This window comes from Dysidea avara, chromosome 13, assembly GCF_963678975.1.
Source record: "Dysidea avara chromosome 13, odDysAvar1.4, whole genome shotgun sequence".
NCBI classification, from domain to species: Eukaryota; Metazoa; Porifera; class Demospongiae; order Dictyoceratida; family Dysideidae; genus Dysidea; species Dysidea avara.
Genome location: NC_089284.1, coordinates 275,281 through 296,536, shown reverse-complemented (window position 1 = coordinate 296,536; position 21,256 = coordinate 275,281). Strand labels below are relative to the sequence as shown.

Here is a 21,256-nt window from a genome sequence, read left to right as displayed (position 1 = left end):
TAGAGTATCTCGATCTTTTGCAGTAAAAAATAAGTGTCTTGCTGGGTCACATGTACTTAAGCACCTGTAATATTAATAATAGTCCTCATAAACTAGGGTTCCAGGTTTACCATGCGGGCGGGTGACCAGAAACTAAGGTTTGACTTGGTGTGGCCTAATCTTGGCTATCAGACAGTGTTTATATCAAAGGTATACCGTGCTGCTGAAGTCTCCGCGTTTGTGGTGAATTTGATTCAAAGGTTTTTTCAAGTCGCCATAATCTTGGCTATTAGACAGTCTTTATATCAAAGGTATACCGTGCTGCTAAAGTCTCCGCGTTTGTGGTGCGTTTTATTCAAAGGTTTATCAAGTCGCCATAATCTCAGCTATTACACAGCCTTTATGTCAAACGTCTTTGAAGTTGCTGATATCACAGACGCTACCGTCGCCTTTAATACAAGTAGCGATTCCGGGAGGATTTTAAAATTAATGGAAGTAGTTTTTATTTAGCATAGCCTTGTGCAGTACTCCCTAAGGATTTCATAAACACTTAGTTTTTAAAAATCCGTCATAGGATAGTGGAGTTATAAGCAATTTTGTCCGGAAAATAGGCAAAATTTTCTCCATATTTTTCCATTGAAAATAGTCCCAAAAACGGCACAATTGAATGAATGCTTATAACTGAGCTTCGCAATAACATTTTGAACTTCTGTTTTCTGTTATCAATACTTTAATATATAGACCACAGTGTAACCTTACTTGTAGGACCCTCTGAATAAAGGTCACCTCCATAGAAAGCCACTAAATAGTTACATGCATTTAGGATCTTGCAGATGGCAAAGCAGCATACACATAGTGAAGTGCAACCACTCTGTAGCAGTCACCTCCACTCAAAAATACAATGTGTATGTAAAGCAAGAAGTTGTACTGTTGATTTATAGCTGCTTATATGATTATTTTTTCTCTTAATGTACAGCTCCTTGACAGCTACCAAAATGGTGCATCAAGGAGATGAGCTATTTGTGGTGCAAATTTGCTGACTTTTAGCATAGTAATATTGAAAACTACATGGACAAAAATGCTCACCTTGGTGTAACAAACATGTGCTGGGTCATTTCTTGCAAAGAGAACAGAATATTGTGGTGGCTATATTGCAAAATAATATTATAATTGGCATAAAACTCCACACAAACATATTTATAGCAGAAAACTAACTGCACCATCGTATTCCTTGCCCCCAGAAACCCTAGAAATGATCCAATTGTTTGATCAATGACTCGTACGGCAGCGAATTGATTGTGCCAACTCTCCAATGGAAGATTCACGGAGAAAATTTTATGCAAAATTTACGGAATTCCGGAATCGCTAATACAAGTAGTTTTACCTCCAATATTTATATATTATATATATATAGCTACCCGCTACAAGGAGTTACCCAAAACATGTGCTAAAAAAGAAACAAACAAAAAAACTGCGTCCCGTAGTTGTACACCACAGGTATAGCTACACATTATGTCTGTACAAGATTAAGACAGAACCTCTAACCTGTAGAGCACAAAGGCAAATTAATAATAATAATAATAATTAACTTTACAGTGTACATATAGCTAGCTACCTACATACATACAAGTTGCAGATGTTGGTATGATAGAATTGGGACATATGGCAGCACACTGATGGTCCACTGACATCCTGTGTCAGTGGCCGGAAGCTAAATTGTAGAGTGATTAGGTACAAAGTTTACTTACTAGTCTAAGATTACTTAAAGGGGGGGGGGGGATTAACAGTTAAAGGGAGTTGAAGTTAGGTTGGTGAGGGATCTTTGAACACTTTTCAAATTGTAACTCCTCGTTGATTCTTAATTCACTACCAGCTTTCTGTCTCCGTTTGTTATACTCTTTCACTGACTGCGAATTGAACGGTGGGGACTATTCTACGGAACGGAACGGGTATCACTCTTTTCACCCTATTTCATAACCCTACAGAACTTAGACAAAAAAACAGTGAACCAAAAAGGCGAAAAAAAAAATGCAGTATTGAAGGGGGATCGAACCCAGTGTGATGGTCCAGTGTGCTACCGATTATGCTACCGCTGCTAGCTCCCTTGATTCCCTTCTTTTGTATATTATAAATGTGACTAACGAAATAAGCTGTATAATATAGTAAGAAGAACCTAACCCTAAAGGTGAAGAAGAAACCAAAGCTGAACTCTAACCCTAACCCTAACCCTAACGCTAACACTACTAGACGCTTCCCCTAAAGTCTACTACTCGTGGCAACTACTGGACGCTTCCCATAAAGTCTACTACTCGCGGCAACTACTGGACGCATCCCCTAAAGTCTACTACTCGCGGCAACTACTGGACGCATCCCCTAAAGTCGACTACTCGCGGCAACTACTAGATGCGTGCCCTAAAGTCGAAGAGAGAGAGCAACAACTACAGTAGGAAGTCTGGATGCTTTTGAGCTTAATATTACGTAAGGGTTATGAAAGGTGGTGAAAAGAGTAAAACCCGGAACGGAACGGAACGGAACGGAATGATGGACTAAACCACGGAACGGAACGCTTTCTAAAATTGAAGCTTGCAACTTACCATTGCTGAAACTTCCCTTATAAGTTAGCAGTGGCATCTCCAGTGGGTGATTAAACATAAGATAAAAATAATTAACGGATCGATTGTGGGTTTTTGTTGGTTGTCATTAGTAACGAAGTATTATTGTGGGATGAGCTGTATCAGTGATGTTCATCCATACGGAAGGGAACTTTATGTGAGCTGTTTTTCTTATTTAGACTTTAGAAAACAGTCTGGGCCGGTCTTTCAAGTCATAAGTCAGTGTATAAATAAAGCAAGCAGGAAGATACTGGTAACAGGAAAGAGCCAGCTGAATTAAAACTTGAAGAATTTTGTGCAGTGTGTGAGGAGCAAATATTTTGGCAGACCGCAAGGAGGGTATATTCTGCAAACATCACTGAAGTGTATGCATGGAGTTATTTATATATTAACAGCTGGTGCAGTGGACTAATGCCGTATTCAATAGTGAGCTGATTTTATCTGTTGCACAATTCAAGGATGTGTCTGACTGCTAGCCTTGAATCAGGCTAAATGCTAAAACTCCAAGATCAGCCAAATCTCTATTATAAGCCGCATGTGAAACCATGCCCGTAGCCACCAGGCAAACGTGATTTTGACCAGGATGTGTGTGTAATTTCAATGTATCTAGTCAGACCTGAAATGGAACACTCACATTAATTACATACCACCTAAGAATCCTAGGATTTCTTAAGTGTAACATTTCACATGCTTCACTTCAAACAAAACAGGTTAAATTTGTTCGTCTATTTTCAAGTGATTCCCAGTCCAGCTGGTCCATGAAATTACAATGGGATCACATGTATTTGTTACAGTGCGGGCTGTCCTGTGTTTGATGTACTCTAGAGTTGAGATTTCAAGGTAGACTCACTGCCAATGTACTGACACTAGTACTGTTGTAGCATGTTTAAGTGGAGGACAAATGAAATAGTAATGCTAGATTATTTATGTATACAAATTTTTCATAATGAAATTGATATCCCATTTTGATTTGTACTTCCACTTTGCAACATATTCAAGAACAAGAAGCTACCACACTTAATCTCCAACCACTGTCACTAATTAACCAAGATCTCACTAGTCTGTAATTCACCTTACTGTAGTGATTGTATTGATTCATCTGTATGTTTTCTTCATTTTCCTTTGAAGTTGTACCAAGAGTTCATAACAAGTTGGAGAGTGTCTAACTTGAATGCATTCACCAAACACCCTGCTTAAAGACACCTAGGCCTTATTTCAGAACAAAGGCTTTACCTTCTTCAGCAACACTAATCAACAGTTTTCTATCCCCCAGTAAAGGTGTTGATTTGATGAAAGGTGAACTTTACGCAGGGTGTTTGTACAGGCCATACTGAGAGTTAGACACTCTCCCCCATACAAATCAGTATTACGAACTCTTGGTTGTACAGTATAGGTAAACAAAGATAAGTTTCTCTCCCATCTTATTCTAGGATTTCTATTGACAAGGAAAATTCAATTATTTGTATACAGGCTCAAAATTGAGAAAATATAAAGAAAGTGAATTAATATTATACAGTCAGTTTGCTTTTGGATATTTAATGTCTCCAACCACAACAAAAATTTGATGAATCCATGCATCTCATCACTGGTCGTCTGAACATTCTGAAAGTGATACCTCACTCAATCAACCATATAATCTGTTTATTAGACTGAATAAAGTCATGATTACCTAAACAATCAATTAATGTTTTATAATTATCCTATTCCATTTTCCTGGAGGTTCCACTGATAAAATGCAATTTCAGCAATGATAGCAGCTAGCCAAGCTGCAAGTTGATTCAGAAAGCATTCCATTCTGTAAAATAGACCCCATCTAGAATTCAACTCAGTACTCAGGCTGAGATATCTGACAATAGTCCACTACTCTGTTAATGAATCATTGATGTTCACACAATATAGCCTCCTTGAGGTATCTGAATGTTTGCTCCTCACACACTGCACAAAATTCCTTTAGATTCTGCTTAGACTGAGTTGATTCAGCTTGTCACCATACTTGTTTCCTTTGTAGTGTAGCTATACACATACTGATTTATGCCGATTAGAAAGGCTGGGCCTCAGACTGTACATTCTAAAGTCAAGTAAGTAAAAATAACTCACATACTAGTAAAAACAAGTCATGCATTAGTTCCCTACTTGATATATCCGAAGATGAACACACTGAGTCAGCTATTCCCACAATTAGTACTTCGTTACTAATGACAACCAACAAGAACCCACAATCGATCCTTAAATTCGTTTTATCTTTCTTGGGGTAACGTTTGATTACCTGCTGAAAGTGCCACTGATAACTTGTACAGCAATGGTAAACTGCAAGCTTCAATCTGAGAAAGCATTCCGTTCCGCAGTTTAGTCCATCATTCCGTTCCGTTCCGTAGAATAGACCCCACCGAATTGAACCGTCTTAATGGATGGTGGTAGCTAGTCATTCTCTAATAGCTTCACAGCTTCTTCAACTTCTTTGATAGTTTCAAACGTTCTTCTAATAGCAATGGGTAAACCATCCATTTCAAATTGCCGCTGAAATTACCGCTGAAATTGCCGCGAAAAACAGTGACACTAAGTTCAGTATTCTTCCGTACAGAATTGGGATTGAAGTTATCGATACTCAGGAAAATGTCACGTGATAGAGTTGGTGTCAATAATTTGATGGCTCTTAACAAGTTGGTGGCAATAGTCACAGGCTAAAATATTTCACCGATTTGTATTTTACACTGTATGCCGAGGCGATTGAGGATAGTTATAGTCAGGCAGATGGGTGACAAGTTGGCTAGCGGACAGTCGAAGTCGGTTTCAATTAACACGCGACTGGATATCAGCGGATTTATGGATAGGAAATCTAGTCTTACCTCACCGCTCCTGAACGAGTACGAGATCGTAAGAAGCGAGGACCACACGGAGATGATTCTACAGTCTTATGACAACACTTCTGGCGTAACCAGTGGTGAGATTTATTGAACATAATTTTGACGTATTGTTGACTGTCAAAATAGTTCTGGTTCTAATGACCATCTATGGTTCCAATGATCAAGGAGGGGGGAGTGTTACAAGGCTATAGGGGTGACACACAAAGCACTCACTGTAGGTAGATCTGCTACAAGACAAAGGTCAAGGCGACTAAATCTGTACCAAGTTAATGGTCGAGAGTAAAAAATTTCAACCCACAATTGAAAAGTTTTGAACTATCGTCACGGGTCAAAGATGTAATAAGGCATTTGGTCACAGATCACAGTGAGATTTCAATGGCTATGACTGACTGGTCATAGATCTGTAACTACATGACACTCCTTTGTGTTACCCACTACAAAGGGTCTCCCTGTTTATGAAGACAATTGTATTTCTACTGTTCAAGGTTGTTACTTTTATTATGCGCCTAATCAACGTCACGTCACACATAACCCCAAGTTGGTTAGGGAGTTTGCTATAGCTGCACAAAATTCCCAACCTCAATTTGATGCTACAAAATTATTCTGGAAACCACTAACAATAACTTATAATTTTTGCTTATTGTAAAATGTCCGGTCATCAAAAAAAAAACTAGATGATTCAGTGAACTGTGTTGGACTTTGTTTTTTTGCACATGTATGATTGAATTTACTGAGTCATTGCTAGTTAAAGGCCCTCGGGGAACAGGCAGCCCACTACTAAATGCTAAATACAAGCAGTGGAAATGAAATTGTCTTAATGATTTTGTTACTGTTTGTTATGCCACTACTATACACTTACTCATTACCCTTGGGGGGTAACACGCTACTTGCATGCATGTGATATTATTACTTTTGTGGTAACAAACAAAATATTCTATAAACTTAGCCAAGTATACCCAATAGCAAAATTTCAGCTTCGTATACCAATAACTTTGGGAGTTACAGCCCTACAAAGTAGCTATAACAGAAAAATCGATTTGTACAGCAAGTGTAAGGAAAATAAATTACAGACGCTTACAAAAATGTGTGTAACTTACCACTGGGTTGAGGTATGGAGCTAAAATTTTCACCATCATGTTTGCCATGAACAGGGGAATCAATTACTGGGTAAGGTTTTCCTTTAGTTGCCCTTCTTCACTGCATGCAAAGGTGTAATTCATGATGAAAAATCAATTACGTATGACTGCTTCGACGTGACGTAAACAAATGCTCATAACTTGCATATCCTTGGGTCTACTGCAGCAAAACAAAGATTTTCCAACTCCTCTAGATCTTGAGCAGGTAAATAAGATGATATACAGGTTTTTATTGTTTAGTCCCTTCCTTCATTAAGAAAAAGGCGTGCTAAAGTTTACATAATCTTTCAATAATTCACAAGTATTTCTCCCAATGTATTCATTCAATGCTTTATACTGTAAATTTTAGCTTGTGCGATTATGTCTGGTTTTCTAGATCTGGTCACATATTATAGGCCACTTTCCTGCTGCACTATGAGCATACTAGTCTACTATGTTGCCTAGCTACGGAAATAACATTTTTGTACTTGACCATGCACTGAAACACTACAAATTAATCTGCAAAGCTAAATTGTTGTTCAATTGTAGCCATCACTTGTTTCATTGTAACTGTCATATATATCTAATCCAAAACAGCCAAGCTGTAAAAAAAGAGTGCGGCCCTGAGAAAGGCTATGGTGAAAAAAGATGTGAAATCCAAGGTGGCGGCCAAGAAATGGCTGTGATGGTAGGTTAATGATAAAAATTTTAATAACGACAATTCAAGTGAATTTTGTGCCAAGACCAAGCGGCACCAAATTCACCTGAATTGTTGTTATTAAAATTTTTACCATTAACCTACCATCACAGCCATTTCTTGGCCGCCACCTTGGATTTCACATCTTTTTTCACCATAGCCTTTCTCAGGGCCGCACTCTTTTTTTACAGCTTGGCTGTTTTGGATTAGATTTCACTTCTTTTTGTATTTGTATACCCAAAAGCCGGCTTTAGGGCTTTTTAACCTGTCATTTTTTCTTTACTACAGGAAGAAGAAAAGATGAAGCAAGGTGATTTCTTTGTAGCTGACCTCTCTGCAAGGTGATCCTTCTAGCTGATCTCTCTACTGGATGACTTGTTTGTAGCTGAACTCTCTACAGGGTGATTTGTTTGTAGCTGAACTCTCTATACAAGGTAATTTCTTCTAGCTGATCTTTCTACAGGGTGATTTGTTTGTAGCTGAATTCTTTACAGGGCGATTTGTTTGCAGCTAAACTGCTGAACTCTCTACAATGTAACTTTTTCTAGCTGAACTCTCTACGGGTGGCTTGTTTCTAGCTGAACTCTCTACAGGGTGATTTGTTTGTAGCTGAACTCTCTACAAGGTAACTTCTTCTAGCTGATCTTTCTACAGGGTGATTTGTTTGTAGCTGAATTCTCTACAGGGCGATTTGTTTGCTGCTGAACTCTCTACATTGTAGTTTCTTTGTAGCTGAACTCTCTACAATGTAACTTCTTCTAGCTGAACTCTCTACGGGTGACTTGTTTCTAGCTGAACTCTCTACAGGGTGAATTGTTTCTAGCTGAACTCTCTACAGGGTGATTTGTTTGTAGCTGAACTCTCTACAAGGTAACGTCTTCTAGCTGATCTTTCTACAGGGTGATTTGTTTGTCTCTACAGGGAAATTTGTTTGCAGCTGAACTCTCTACATGGTAGTTTCTTTGTAGCTGAACTCTCTACAATGTAACTTCTTCTAGCTGAACTCTCTACAGGGTGACTTGTTTGTAGCTGAACTCTCTACATGGTAGTTTCTTTGTAGCTGAACTCTCTACAATGTAACTTCTTCTAGCTGATCTCTCTACAGGGTGACTTGTTTCTAACTGAACTCTCTACAGGGTGATTTGTTTGTAGCTGAACTCTCTACAAGGTAACTTCTTCTAGCTGATCTTTCTACAGGGTGATTTGTTTGTAGCTGAATTCTCTACAGGACGATTTGTTTGCAGCTGAACTCTCTACATGGTAGTTTCTTTGTAGCTGAACTCTCTACAATGTAACTTCTTCTAACTGGATTCTCTACAGGGTGACTTGTTTGTAGCTGAACCCTCTACAGGGTGATTTGTTTGTAGCTGAACTCTCTACAAGGTAACTTCTTCAAGTTGATCTTTCTACAGGGTGATTTGTTTGTAGCTGAATTCTCTACAGGGCAATTTGTTTGCAGCTGAACTCTCTACATGGTAGTTTCTTTGTAGCTGAACTCTCTACAATGTAACTTCTTCTAGCTGATCTCTCTACAGGGTGACTTGTTTCTAGCTGAACTCTCTACAGGGTGATTTGTTTGTAACTGAACTCTCTACAAGGTAACTTCTTCTAGCTGATCTTTCTACAAGGTGATTTGTCTGTAGCTGAATTCTCTACAGGGCGATTTGTTTGCAGCTGAACTCTCTACATGGTAGTTTCTTTGTAGCTGAACTCTCTACAATGTAACTTCTTCTAGCTGATCTCTCTACAGGGTGACTTGTTTCTAGCTGATCTCTGTACAGGGTGACTTGTTCCTAGCTGAACTCTCTACAGGTGATTTGTTTGCATCTGAACTCTCTTACATGGTGGTTTCTTTGTAGCTGAACTCTCTACAAAGTGACTTCTTCTAGCTGATCTATCTACAGGATGACTTGTTTCTAACTGAACTCTCTACAGTGTTATCTGTTCATAGCGGAACTTTCTACTGGGTGATTTGTTTGCAGCTAAACTCTTTGCATGATTGTTTCTTTGTAACTGAACTCTCTACAAGGTAACTTCTTCTAGCTAATCTCTCTACAGGATGACTTGTTTCTAACTGAACTCTCTATAGTGTGATCTGTTCATAGCGGAACTTTCTACTGGGTGATTTGTTTGCAGCTAAACTTTTTGCATGATTGTTTCTTTGTAACTGAACTCTCTACAAGGTAACTTCTTCTAGCTAATCTCTCTACAGGATGACTTGTTTCTAACTGAACTCTCTATAGTGTGATCTGTTCATAGCGGAACTTTCTACTGGGTGATTTGTTTGCAGCTAAACTCTTTGCATGATTGTTTCTTTGTAACTGAACTCTCTACAATGTGACTTCTTCTAGCTGATCTCTCTACAGGATGACTTGTATCTAACTGAACTCTCTATAGTGTGATCTGTTCATAGCGGAACTTTCTACTGGGTGATTTGTTTGCAGCTAAACTCTTTGCATGATTGTTTCTTTGTAACTGAACTCTCTACAAGGTAACTTCTTCTAGCTGATCTCTCTACAGGGCAATTTGTTTGTAGCTGAATTCTCCACAGGGTGATTATTTTGAGCTGAACTCTCTACATGATGGCTTCTTTGTAGCTGAACTCTCTATTAGGTACCTTCTTCTAGCTGATCTGACTACAGGGTGACTTGTTTGTAGCTGAATTCCCTACAGAATAACCTGCAATGTAATATAACTGTGTAAATTATACATGCAGCTGAATGCTTTAATAGGGTGACTGTTCTATTAGAGTATCTCGATCTCGCATTTGCTGCACGTAGTTTCCTTTCGAATCATAACTCAGTGATTTGTAATCCGATTCTTCTGTACTACTGCAAGAACTTTCTATGATGATTATTCCAGCTACATACTCATTTTCAGCTCGTTTCTCTAAGCGGTTTGCCTGGTAGACACGAAAACTAATAGTTTTTTTATTCATAAAAATCGATCGCGTAATTTTGACACAGGTTGGGTTTTGTGTCATATCTCCATGGTCTTTATCCCGATTCTTTTCAAACCACAAAAAGGCACTCCTACGATGGTTGCTCCATCTACATATCAATTTTCAACTGTTTCCTCCAAGGGGTTTACCCTGTAGGCGTGACAGACCTTCGACCTTATTTTACGCAAATAATCGGTAATAACTCCGTGAATGTTCATCGGATTCCTACCAAAGTTGGTACAGAGATCCGCCTTAATGAGCCCTTTAAGTGTGCCAAATTTCAGCCCGATCCGAGCACGCATTCGTGTTTTATGGCGAATTTTGCGAAGTGTGCGAAATGAAGATGATGATGAAGAAGAAAAAAACGAAGAAATTAAAACGAAATTTTGTTCGCTTGTATCTCGGAAATGGCTGGAGCGATTTTCTTCAAATTTGGTATGTAGACTCCCCTAACTGGGCGGCACGTCTCTAGCAAATTTGGTTCCAATTGGATAAGGGATCACAGAGCTACATAGGTGTGAAAATTGCGTTTTCTTTCTTCCTGTTAATATACTCACGGTGTGGCGCGCCGGCTTCTTGGGCCGCACGACACACTATCGTGTGTCTTGATTATAGTGAAAGTTACTGGGTGTCAAGATGTTGGGATTCTATTCCTTTCTATTCTTTGCTGTTTAATTTTAGAATAATGTATGTGCTTTCTGTGAGTTTTCTTTGAATAGCTATCTCTTCCAAATCTGGTCCAGAATTTGAGATATTTATCAGGTGTTACAGGTTATAATGGGCTGTATAGTAGGGACCACAAAGGACTGGGCATGGCCAATGAAAAAACACCCCAAAGCCAGCCTCACTTTTCCCTGATGATGATGAGGCAGTATTGGGTAGATAAAAGCAAACAAGCCTTCAGATCGACCAAAAGGTTTTAAATAAGTTGCTTCGGAATTTTAAAAAAACAATTTCTACTGAATGGACTGATGCCTTCAGACAAGCATAACTCAATAACAGCTAAGGATACGGGTTTGATTTTTTCGCTGTTCAATGTCACTTTGGCCCTAGAGGTGCCTTTTGGCGCAGTATGTACAATGCATTCTTCATGGACTTACCAGTGTCCTCCTTTGTATCCCATTCATTTTTTGCTGACAGCAGAAAGTGTCGATATGGTGATAGCATGCGATGGCTTCCTAGTGTAACAGAAATCCTTTTGATGCAGTATGCATGGGTTCACCTAGTCTGGCGCTGCCGACCCTTTTACATCACTCGCTTTTTGATTAGTTGGGCGGCGCTCGTTGTAAAAGGGTCTGGTCACAACTGCATACTAAACTTGTGTACGCTGCCACTATATAGCTGCCACTATAGTGGCAGCACCAATCAAATCACAGCATTTGTAATTAAAATGAACATTCAGCGTGTAAAGAGCGGAACCATGGATACTATTGCCCGGAGGGTATCGTATCTACGGTAACTATGCATGGTCTTACTTGGAAGAGGACGGAGTGTGCTGTTATCAACTGTATACAGAAGTTGGCTACATGAGGTACGCCTCTGACAGTGCTGTCAAACTTGGAAGTGAGGTTCGAAGTCATAAGTCTATAGCGTTACCATGAAAAAACCCGTGTGATTCAGACGTTAATTAATTCCAGCTTCACAAGTTTAGTCTGCAGTTGTGACCAGACCCTTTTATAGCGAGCGCCACCCAACTAATCAAAAAGCAAGTGACATAAAAGGGTCGGCAGCGCCAGACTAGGGTTCACCAGTCATAATAATTGTATTTTACAAAAAAAAGTTAACAAACAAGCACACAAAGGAAATCTGGAATTTTCAACTGGAGTAGGGATCATAGCATATCGATAAAAAGTACTGAAACAAGTTGGATAAGTGCACGATATCAAATCACAGTAAACAGTTAGAAGTGTTATATGTTATGGTCCATACTCTAGTTGCAATTTTTTTGTGTACTTAATTGTTTGTTATTTATTATAGCCCTGAAATCCCCAATGCAAAACAGTGGGAAAATTTGCTGCAATGGGTTGGTATGAAACTTTTCTTTCTTCTAGCATCATTGTACGTACAGAGAGAGTTGCTGTACAATGTGCACTTCAATGTAAAATACACTGTATGTACTGAACATGTCTAGCTATTCCAAGAAATTTTGCCTTGAACAAAGTATCAAATATATGCAAACTTCTTTGTGTGTTTCATTTGTAGGTTAACTGTCCCAAGGGGTATTGTCTTTATTGACTATATTTTGTAATGACCAATTCAAGAATTGTGTGGTTGCCTCTGTGTGTATCTACATTATATGTGTAGTGAGTTCTTGTATACATTGTGTGTGTGCGTGTGTGAGTGCATGTTGAAATACATTATGCTATCTTGCAGTGAGTGATGATACACTGGTATTTTTGTCTAGTTTCAATGACCACCCAGTCAGTCGCCTCACAGCAGTTTGAGGATGAATCTTCATCAGCTAGGAAGTTAGCAGATGTGTGCAGTGCATACCAGGTGAACATGATATACTGTAAATGTAGCATGGAACACTGGCTGTGGTTTCTACATACTGGGAAAATGATGTGGTGATAAGTAATTTGTGGTATGCATAAGTGGTGTGATGTTCTGCACTGTTTAGTAATACCCTTTTCATATTAAACCAGGTTGAACCTCCTGGGTTAACAGGTTTATATGAGCTCCAACTTGAAGTCATAAAATGTCATAAGTAAACTCAACCCAAAAAAAACAGTGAGTTATGCACCTATCAATGTTATCCCCCACCTCCCCCCTCCCGGGCGTAGTGGGGGAAATGGTGGGGATTTGACTTTTTGAAAAATCAAATTCTCCACCCACTGGGGAACAACTAGTGGTCAAATCTCCATGTAGTATTGCTGGAATAAACTTTAGGAAACAGATCAATTCTTATAGCTCGCAAGCTAAAGCAAACGCCTAAAATTTCGAACGGTCAAATGCCCCACTAGTGGGGCAAAATTTCTGATCAAATCAGCGAAAATCCCCCACTAATCCCTTAGTAAGCCCGGGAGGGGGTAGTGGGGCTTAACATTGATAGGTGCATTAGGTAAAAGTGTTTTTTGGTAAATACACTATGTAAATAGAAAACAATTATCACTCAATGAATACCATTCTTTGATGATTGTTAAAAGTGAGGTTACACAACCCCACTTGGGTCTATGTGAAAACAGTGCATATTATTATTAATATACACTAGTTACAATTTCTGCCATGTTCAGTTGAGTGTTAGCTGGTATGCTATAGACAATGAAGTAACAACTATCATACAGTATGGTAGTACTGTATAGTGAGATCATGCAGAACTGGGTTTTCCAGCCAAAAATATCACCCTAAAACCAGCCTCAATTTCCCTTCATGACAACTTGGCGGTATTGGTTAGGTAGCCAAGTCCCAAAATGTCTTCAGATCAACTCCAAACCCTTCCAAAAAGTTTCTATGGAATTTAAAAATAATAGAATTTTATTCTGTCTAACTGATGTCTTCAGCCAAGCATAAATTGACAATGGATATACAGGCTTGATTTCTTCACTGTTCAACATCGCTTTGTCTGAGATGTCCCTCTTCACTAACCGTCATATGTACAATACCCCCATCATGGAATTTTCATTGTTTTGCTGACAATACAAAGTGTTCATTTATTCTCGATAGCACATTAGTGGCTTCCTAGTAATAATTTATTTAGTAAGCATTGCTCGACTTTCTGTGCTGGCAAGTACGTTTGTTTCTTGTGTGTTGAGTTGTTCCAGATGATAGTTGTAGGGTAAGAACTCGTGTTTAACAAAGTAGAACAGGCACGTGCTGATTACAATAAGGGCCATTAAAAAGTTTACATTCTGTTTGCTTTTTACAGTAGTTAAGGGGCAATGCATCGCGAATTTGGTTTGTTGTGAAGCCATTCAAGATTGCAGAAACACTGATTATTTTGTGTGCAATAAAATCACATTACACCTGTGCATCAGTGAATGGGAGAACAATCTTAAAAATTATCCATAGATTTATTCTATTGCTGTAAAAGGAATTAATAAGCAGCTGGAGAGTAATTAACACATACTGCACAACAACTTGTGTTCACATACATGTATCACAGCCATGTAACAGCAATGTTATTGTATGAAACTAAGCACTTCTCTGGAACAAGATAATCACACACCCTCTACCATCATGTATCAGTTTTGTTACAATGTTAGACAGCCCAGAGGAAATTCTAAGATAGCTCACCTGGCTTACAATCAACAGATATATAAAAACTGCCACTTTAATGACACAGTGATCCATAGCAATGACACAATTTGTTTGTGGTTACATCATAAACTCGAATGGCTTCACATATAAACAATTCACAGTGCGATGCCCCTTTAAAAATGATAGTGAAACATGGTCACAAAAAATGCATTTTAACAAAACACTTTCATAATTTGTCAGTGTTGTTATGACTATGTTAATAATGATTTAATTCTCACATTGTTAAAATAAATAGTTTTAGCAATTTGTATTGTTAAACCAATAACTTTAACAAGTCATATAGTAAAATTAACTAGAGTCCATTTGGTTCTACTTGGGGTACTTAGAGATAATGAGTCACTCTCTAGAATTCCTATGGATATAACTACATGAAAATATCAAGGAGAAAACATCCTGACCGCCTGGTAGACTCCTGTAAGCGTTCGAGCGTAAATTGGATGGCTGCAGGTTTGAGGCTACCTAGGTCCAGTCATGGATTTTTTCTCCTTTCTGCAACTTTTCAAACACACCTTAAGTAGCTAATGTCTTAGTGTCTAATGTCTTTGAGCAGGCAGTAGGACCAGGTGTCCTACAGACCTTCAGCACTTGTGCTGTAAAGCTTTGATAAAAAAATAAATAAAAGAACAGTGTTAACCATTCATGATGTGCTACTTACTGCACATCATTTGCTGTGTTTAAAGGATAGTTTTACACATACTGTTTCCTTTTCACTTGATACTTACTAGTGGACCTATACTCATTGTAAAGAACCACTTGAGGGTTGTTTTGAGTTGAAGGATGCTTTTCAAGATGGTTTTAGGTGTGCGTTCTACTAGGATTTTTGCAAAAAAAACATAGGCAATCCCTATTATGAACCCACTATTGTGGTTCATGATAGGAGTACGGGAGTTTGTAAAAGACGGAATAAGGAATAGCGGAATAACGGAATAACTCGCATCACAACGAACGGGCATTTATATGGCTTATGCAATGTTAGGGTGATTGTACTGTTACAGCTGTGAACTCATCCGTCGTAGATATCCTTACAATGTAGGGTGATTGCGTGTACTGTTACAGCTGTGAACTACACTGCTTCGTCACTCATAGATGTCCTAGCGAAATGATTACTATACGCTCTTACTACTACTGTATGTAGCTAAGCTAGAATATACAGTAGTTAGCCATTAGTTTCGTTTTTGAGTCTTCATCCTTCCAGTGGAGGGATGAAACGAAACGACTGCATGATGTTGGTACCATACTTAACATACAGTACCCGCTTACGAAGTGCAAAATTACATTTGATTATAGCTCTTACTAGCTAATACTGTATGTAAAGTATGGTACCAATGTCACGAGCAAAAGGGGGTGTGACAGCCGTTTCGTTTCATCACTCCACTGGAAGGATGAAGACTTAAAACGAAACTAATAGCTAACTACTGTATATTCTAGCTGTGCTAGCGCAATGATACTTAGCTACATACAGTAGTAGTAAGAGCGTATAGTAATCGCTTCGCTAGGACGGCTATGAGCGATGAAGCAGTGTAGTTCACAACTGTAACAGTACACGCAATCGCCCTAACATTGTAAGGATATCTACGACGGATGAGTTCACAGCTGTAACAGTACAATCACCCTAACATTGCATAAGCCATATAAATGCCCGTTCGTTGTGATGCGAGTTATTCCGTTATTCCGCTATTCCTTATTCCGTCTTTTACAAACTCCCTAGGAGTACCCTATTAAAGTATACATCTACCACTGATAATGCTCTCAGATTCAACCTCAAAGTATTCATATTTCAAAATTTTCCTGTTGGCAGATTCGCTTTGTATTTGTGCTTTGCACACTAAGGTACAGTTGAGGATTTTAAAACACTTTGTAACTTACAGCCACCTGACATGACTCCCTCCACACACACAACACAAACACACAGATGGACAGACAGACAGACACACAAACACACACACACTTTTGAGTACTGTTCTCCACCCCTGTCTTAAACCATAAGACATATAAATCTTCACTTAAATCAATTGTTAGAATATCAATATCGTACTGTTTAAGTAGGGTTTGCATCAAAAGTGACGCGTGCCACCAAAAATACCGCCTTTAAAAACCAGCTTAGAAACTTTACGCGACGAAAATCACCTTTACGGAATGATATTAGTCCATCTAACATCAAATGTAGCTAGAAAACACTTACTGGCGGCCGGATATAGAATTTTTTTAAATCGTCAAAACTCAAAATTTCGTCTCACTCACTCACTCACTGACCACTGTCGCAAGCCTAGAGCCCAAACGAAGCAGCGCACGGTCACCATTTTACGCCACAACAACAAACTCACCGGTGGGATGTGCCTTTTGGGGTTCCGACGAGTGTGCACCCTGTGCGCCTTGTCTTTTATTTTATCTTCAATCAAGCTGCTTGTCTTCTTCATCCAACGAAACCATACCGAGGCATTAATTTTCCATACCAACACTTTCTTTAAGCAGAATAATAGATGCCACAAAATTATTTAAGGCACTTAGACTACGCTACTGTATGGCCCCCGACTTTACGGAAGTACCAGTACTCCACGATAGGTAACAAGGTCACGCCCATTCTTAATGCTACGTATTATCGACCTATTGATCGAGACCACGCCCCTTTCACGCTAGCTGTATTTGTGATCACACACCCTCAAGTTGGTAGGCTGATTCGAGATACTCTAGTCTAATAATCGATCGAAACCACGGTGACCACACCCCTTTTTGGGGCAAGCACATCTTCGCAGGCTGACTAGAGATACTCTAATACAGCAGTCACATTTTTATAGCTAGCTGTATGCTTTAACAAAAAAACTGAACAAAGTAGTATATTAAAAATTATAAATTTAAAAATGAAGTAGGGTTTCAAGCTATAAAAAGTAGTGAAACAAGAGATGAACAATGGTAGCTATTACAGCATAGCTCAGTGTTAAATCCCTACTTTGGCATGGTATAACCATTATTTTGTGTTCAATGCCAAAGTAGGGATTTAACACTGAGCTATGCTGTAATAGCTACCATTGTTCATCTCTTGTTTCACTACTTTTTATAGCTTGAAACCCTACTTCATTTTTAAATTTATAATTTTTAATATACTAGTCAGTATACCAATCTACCTGCTTTATGAAACAAACTAGTTACGTAGATTGTTCACCTGTTCTATAAAAGAACAGAAACAAGTATAGCACAAAAGGAAGTACTGTGTATTTCAATTATGGAAACTCCACAGCACAATATGGATATTCACTTCTTTTGTGTTACAGTAATTTGCTGCCATAATTTACTTGTCAGTATAATTGAGCCATGGAAAATAGAAAGGGATCTTAGGGTGAAAAGTAGGAATTTACAATATCCCTAATTATCTGAATAAGTGTAAAATTTTCACTGTAACAAAATCATTACTCATATTCTATCCATTGTATTTGAAAATGTTTTTTTCGGTATATCCCTAATACACCAATGTATTTTGTAAAAATAACAGGGATGGACAACTACATATTTTAAATAATCGTGGAATTCTAATTAATGCACACTGCTTAAATTTTATATCCAACTTAAATAGTGTTGTTCATAGCCTTTACACATGACTATAACAATTAGATGGAGCACCCATCATAATTACTGAATAATTGGAATTTTTTGGAAGTCACCCTAAGGACCCTTTCTTTTTTCCATGGCTCTTTTATTGGTGCTAATAGATCTCTACTCTAGTTTAAACTCCTAATTTTTTCTTATACTTGTTAACAGTAAAAGTTGTACAACAATGGATCATATAAAATGTGGTAGTGGTGCCCATCATAAGTTATCAGTCTTACACAGCATCCAGGCACAGTTTGTGTTTTTTTCCACATTTTAAACTCTGTATAGCCTCTTGTCATGTACACCTTAGGAACTCAAGAAGATGTGTTGCATAATAATTGAGTTTCATTTACAGGAAGCAGCCATTTACCTTAGGGAAGGAGAAGAAAATGAAAAACTCTATCATCACCCATCATCTGTTACTAGTTACTGGGCATACATGGTCCTACATAATCCAGTCTATTATATTGCTGAGTTTGCAGTGTCAGTGTTGTTAATGCTGCTGGCATTTTTGGAGAAGCCCACATTCCTGGATATACCAGTTAGGGTATGTGTATTATAATTAAGTGCACACCTGTATAATGAGTGTTGTGCATACATGTCATATGTCAATCTTGTGTCCACTGATTATATCACATAATGTATGAAACAGAATAGCACACTTGTACTTTCTCTCCTCACACACATACACACACACACTCACACACAAAGCAAAGCCTTCTACTGCGGTCTAACACGGTCACACCTACCCAGTGAACCAGCACTGGGACACTGGTGTGCTACTCAGTTGCTAGAAGTCAGCACAGGAAAATCCACCTGGGGCAGGACTAGTAATCTGCAGGAGGTTGTACCATGTCCCACTGGTGAAGGTGTGAGCACCCAAAGTCCCACTTGGACCTTCACCTGCTGTGTGAGACATGGATAGTTGGAATTTGCTTCCCCAGCTGATACCAGGTACCCATTGATATTACTTCAGTTCACAACAGGACACGTGCACACACACACACACACACACACACACACCACATCTGATTACATTACTATTTAATGTACAGTGTACACTGCTACTTTGGGTTATACAGATATAATTCAGACAGGTACTGCTGGAGAATTACTAGTATCCTGCTAGAAGTTTCTATCATGCTTCACCATACTGTATGGTTGTATAGATCATGGAGGTTTGCACTTTCTCACAAAAGAAACCATCCTGACCATATCTTCATCATGTAGTACGGTAGTACTGTATCATACTGTATAGTAGGGACCACAAAGGTGTAGGTGGGTCCCATGAATAAACATCAACCAAAAACCAGCCTGACATTGTACTTTTCCTGATGACGATAAGGCAGTATTGATTAGGTAAAACTAAGCCGAAACAAGCCTTCAGGTGGACCTGAAACACTTTCAACAAATTGCTATGGAATTTTTGAAAGAAAATTTAACATAATTTTCTATTGACTGACTGAGCAAAATGTGTAACTTGATAACAGCTAAAGCTACAGTTTTTTATTGTTTTTTTTTCAATGTTCAACATCGCTTCAGCCGGACACATGCCTTTTGGCATACCGCAGTATGTACAATTTATTATCCATGGACTTACATGTGCCGATGTCCTCCTTTGTGTCCCATTCATCTTTGCTGATGGTGAATGGTGTCAATTTGGTGGTTGCGCATGATGGATTTCCTTCACAAACGGAAATCGTCCATATTTTTCATAGTGGCTACTTCGATTGCAGAGGTGCTTTTTGAACAGTTTTTGATTCATATTGCTGTGTAATGGGTTGAGCATACTGTAGCTAGCAACAAAGTGTAATGGATACTTCACTTTTCAGATGATACTTGGTAGCTGGGGCGTGCGGTGCCATTTCTTTCTTTTTATGTGGTATGCGTGGGTTCACCAGTCATAATTATTTTACAGTATTTTACTTTAAAAGTTAACAAACAAGTACACAAAGAAATTTGAATTTTTCAACTAGTGTAGGGACCATAGCACATGGATAAAAAGTACTGAAACAAGCTGGAGTAGTGTACGATATTACAGTAAATCACAGTAAAACAAGAAGTGTTATATCCCAACTGTGCTCAAGATACCATAATGGAAATGCATAGTAGGGATTTACATGTAACATTTCTTATTGTTTTACTGTGATTTAATATTGTGCTCTACTCCAGCTTGTTGCAGTACTTTTTATTGATGTGCTATGGTCTCTACTCTGTTAGGTATAACCAAGCCAAAAGTGCCTTCAGCACTGTATAACCTGAAATGCTTGCTACAAACAAAAAAATTGGTGAAATTTTCTAATGACTGACTGACTGATGCCTTCAGACAATCAGTAATGGCTAAGGCTACGGGCTTGATTCACTTTGCTGTTTGAGCAATTGATAGTTGGCTCATGTTCAGATGAAAGCAAATACGTAAGCCTGGCACATTCTTATTTCTAATGTGGTATGTGCAGGTTTACTGCGCTACTCCTAAAGGCCAGGTGCCAGTAAATGCTTGTTAAATTAACACACAGCATGCTGTTAATTATTATGGCTTGGCTTCTTGCCTTGTTTTGTAACAATACATGCAGTACCTTAAGATTATGTGTACTTTGTAATAATTCACCATTTATTTTGATTACGTTGCTACGGTATGTATCACTAAGGAAACGTGGCCTTACTGAACTGGTTTCATTTACAGGCCACACACCCTGCAAGTAAACACAATGAAAACAGAAAGGTTAAGCTTTAATATAGTATGAAAACAACCTTTATTCATTGAATGAAAGTTTATTTTTAAAAATTAACCAAAGGTTCCACATGCAGTGACACATTAAGTGCACATCTACATATACTATGGAAAATCAGAAATTTAGTCCAAGTAGTTGTATAACTCCAGTTAAAAAATTCCAATTTTTTTGTGTACTTGTGTGTATGATTGCAATGAATTATGACCACCTTTGAACATCATTGTGTTGTAAAATAATTTTGGTTAGTGCAAAGCTGTGAATTATTTAGTGATAGATAGCCAGGGGAAAGTGCTGATAATAAAGCTAAGCCTTCACGTTCTATTTGAGCACAAGCCATTTCTGCCTTCGTAAGTGTACGTGATGGATAAGCAATAGGTTTCTGATTATCATCCATTACATGTACTAGACAAGATCCTACACTGTACAGTGTACACCTCAGCATATCAAAATAAAGGCTTGACAGTTCTCTATCAC

The 21,256-nt window shown here is 38.5% G+C and overlaps 1 protein-coding gene across 5 annotated transcripts in view; it reads left to right on the top strand.

Annotated features, from left to right (window-relative positions):
- The first annotated feature begins 5,208 nt into the window (after positions 1-5,208).
- LOC136242102 (two pore channel protein 1-like) overlaps positions 5,209-21,256 on the top strand; it is a 97,196-nt gene continuing 81,148 nt past the window's right edge. For 3 of the 5 annotated variants that reach the window (XM_066033489.1, XM_066033488.1, XM_066033490.1), the window contains exons 1-3: positions 5,209-5,532; positions 12,613-12,704; positions 18,406-18,597. In XM_066033489.1, coding sequence (XP_065889561.1) covers positions 5,307-5,532; positions 12,613-12,704; positions 18,406-18,597 — 510 coding nt within the window. In that variant the 5' untranslated portion in view covers positions 5,209-5,306. Of the gene's footprint in view, positions 5,533-12,581; positions 12,705-18,405; positions 18,598-18,637; positions 19,005-21,256 lie in introns of those variants that run through there. The other 2 variants (XM_066033491.1, XM_066033492.1) reach the window with 2 other exon arrangements.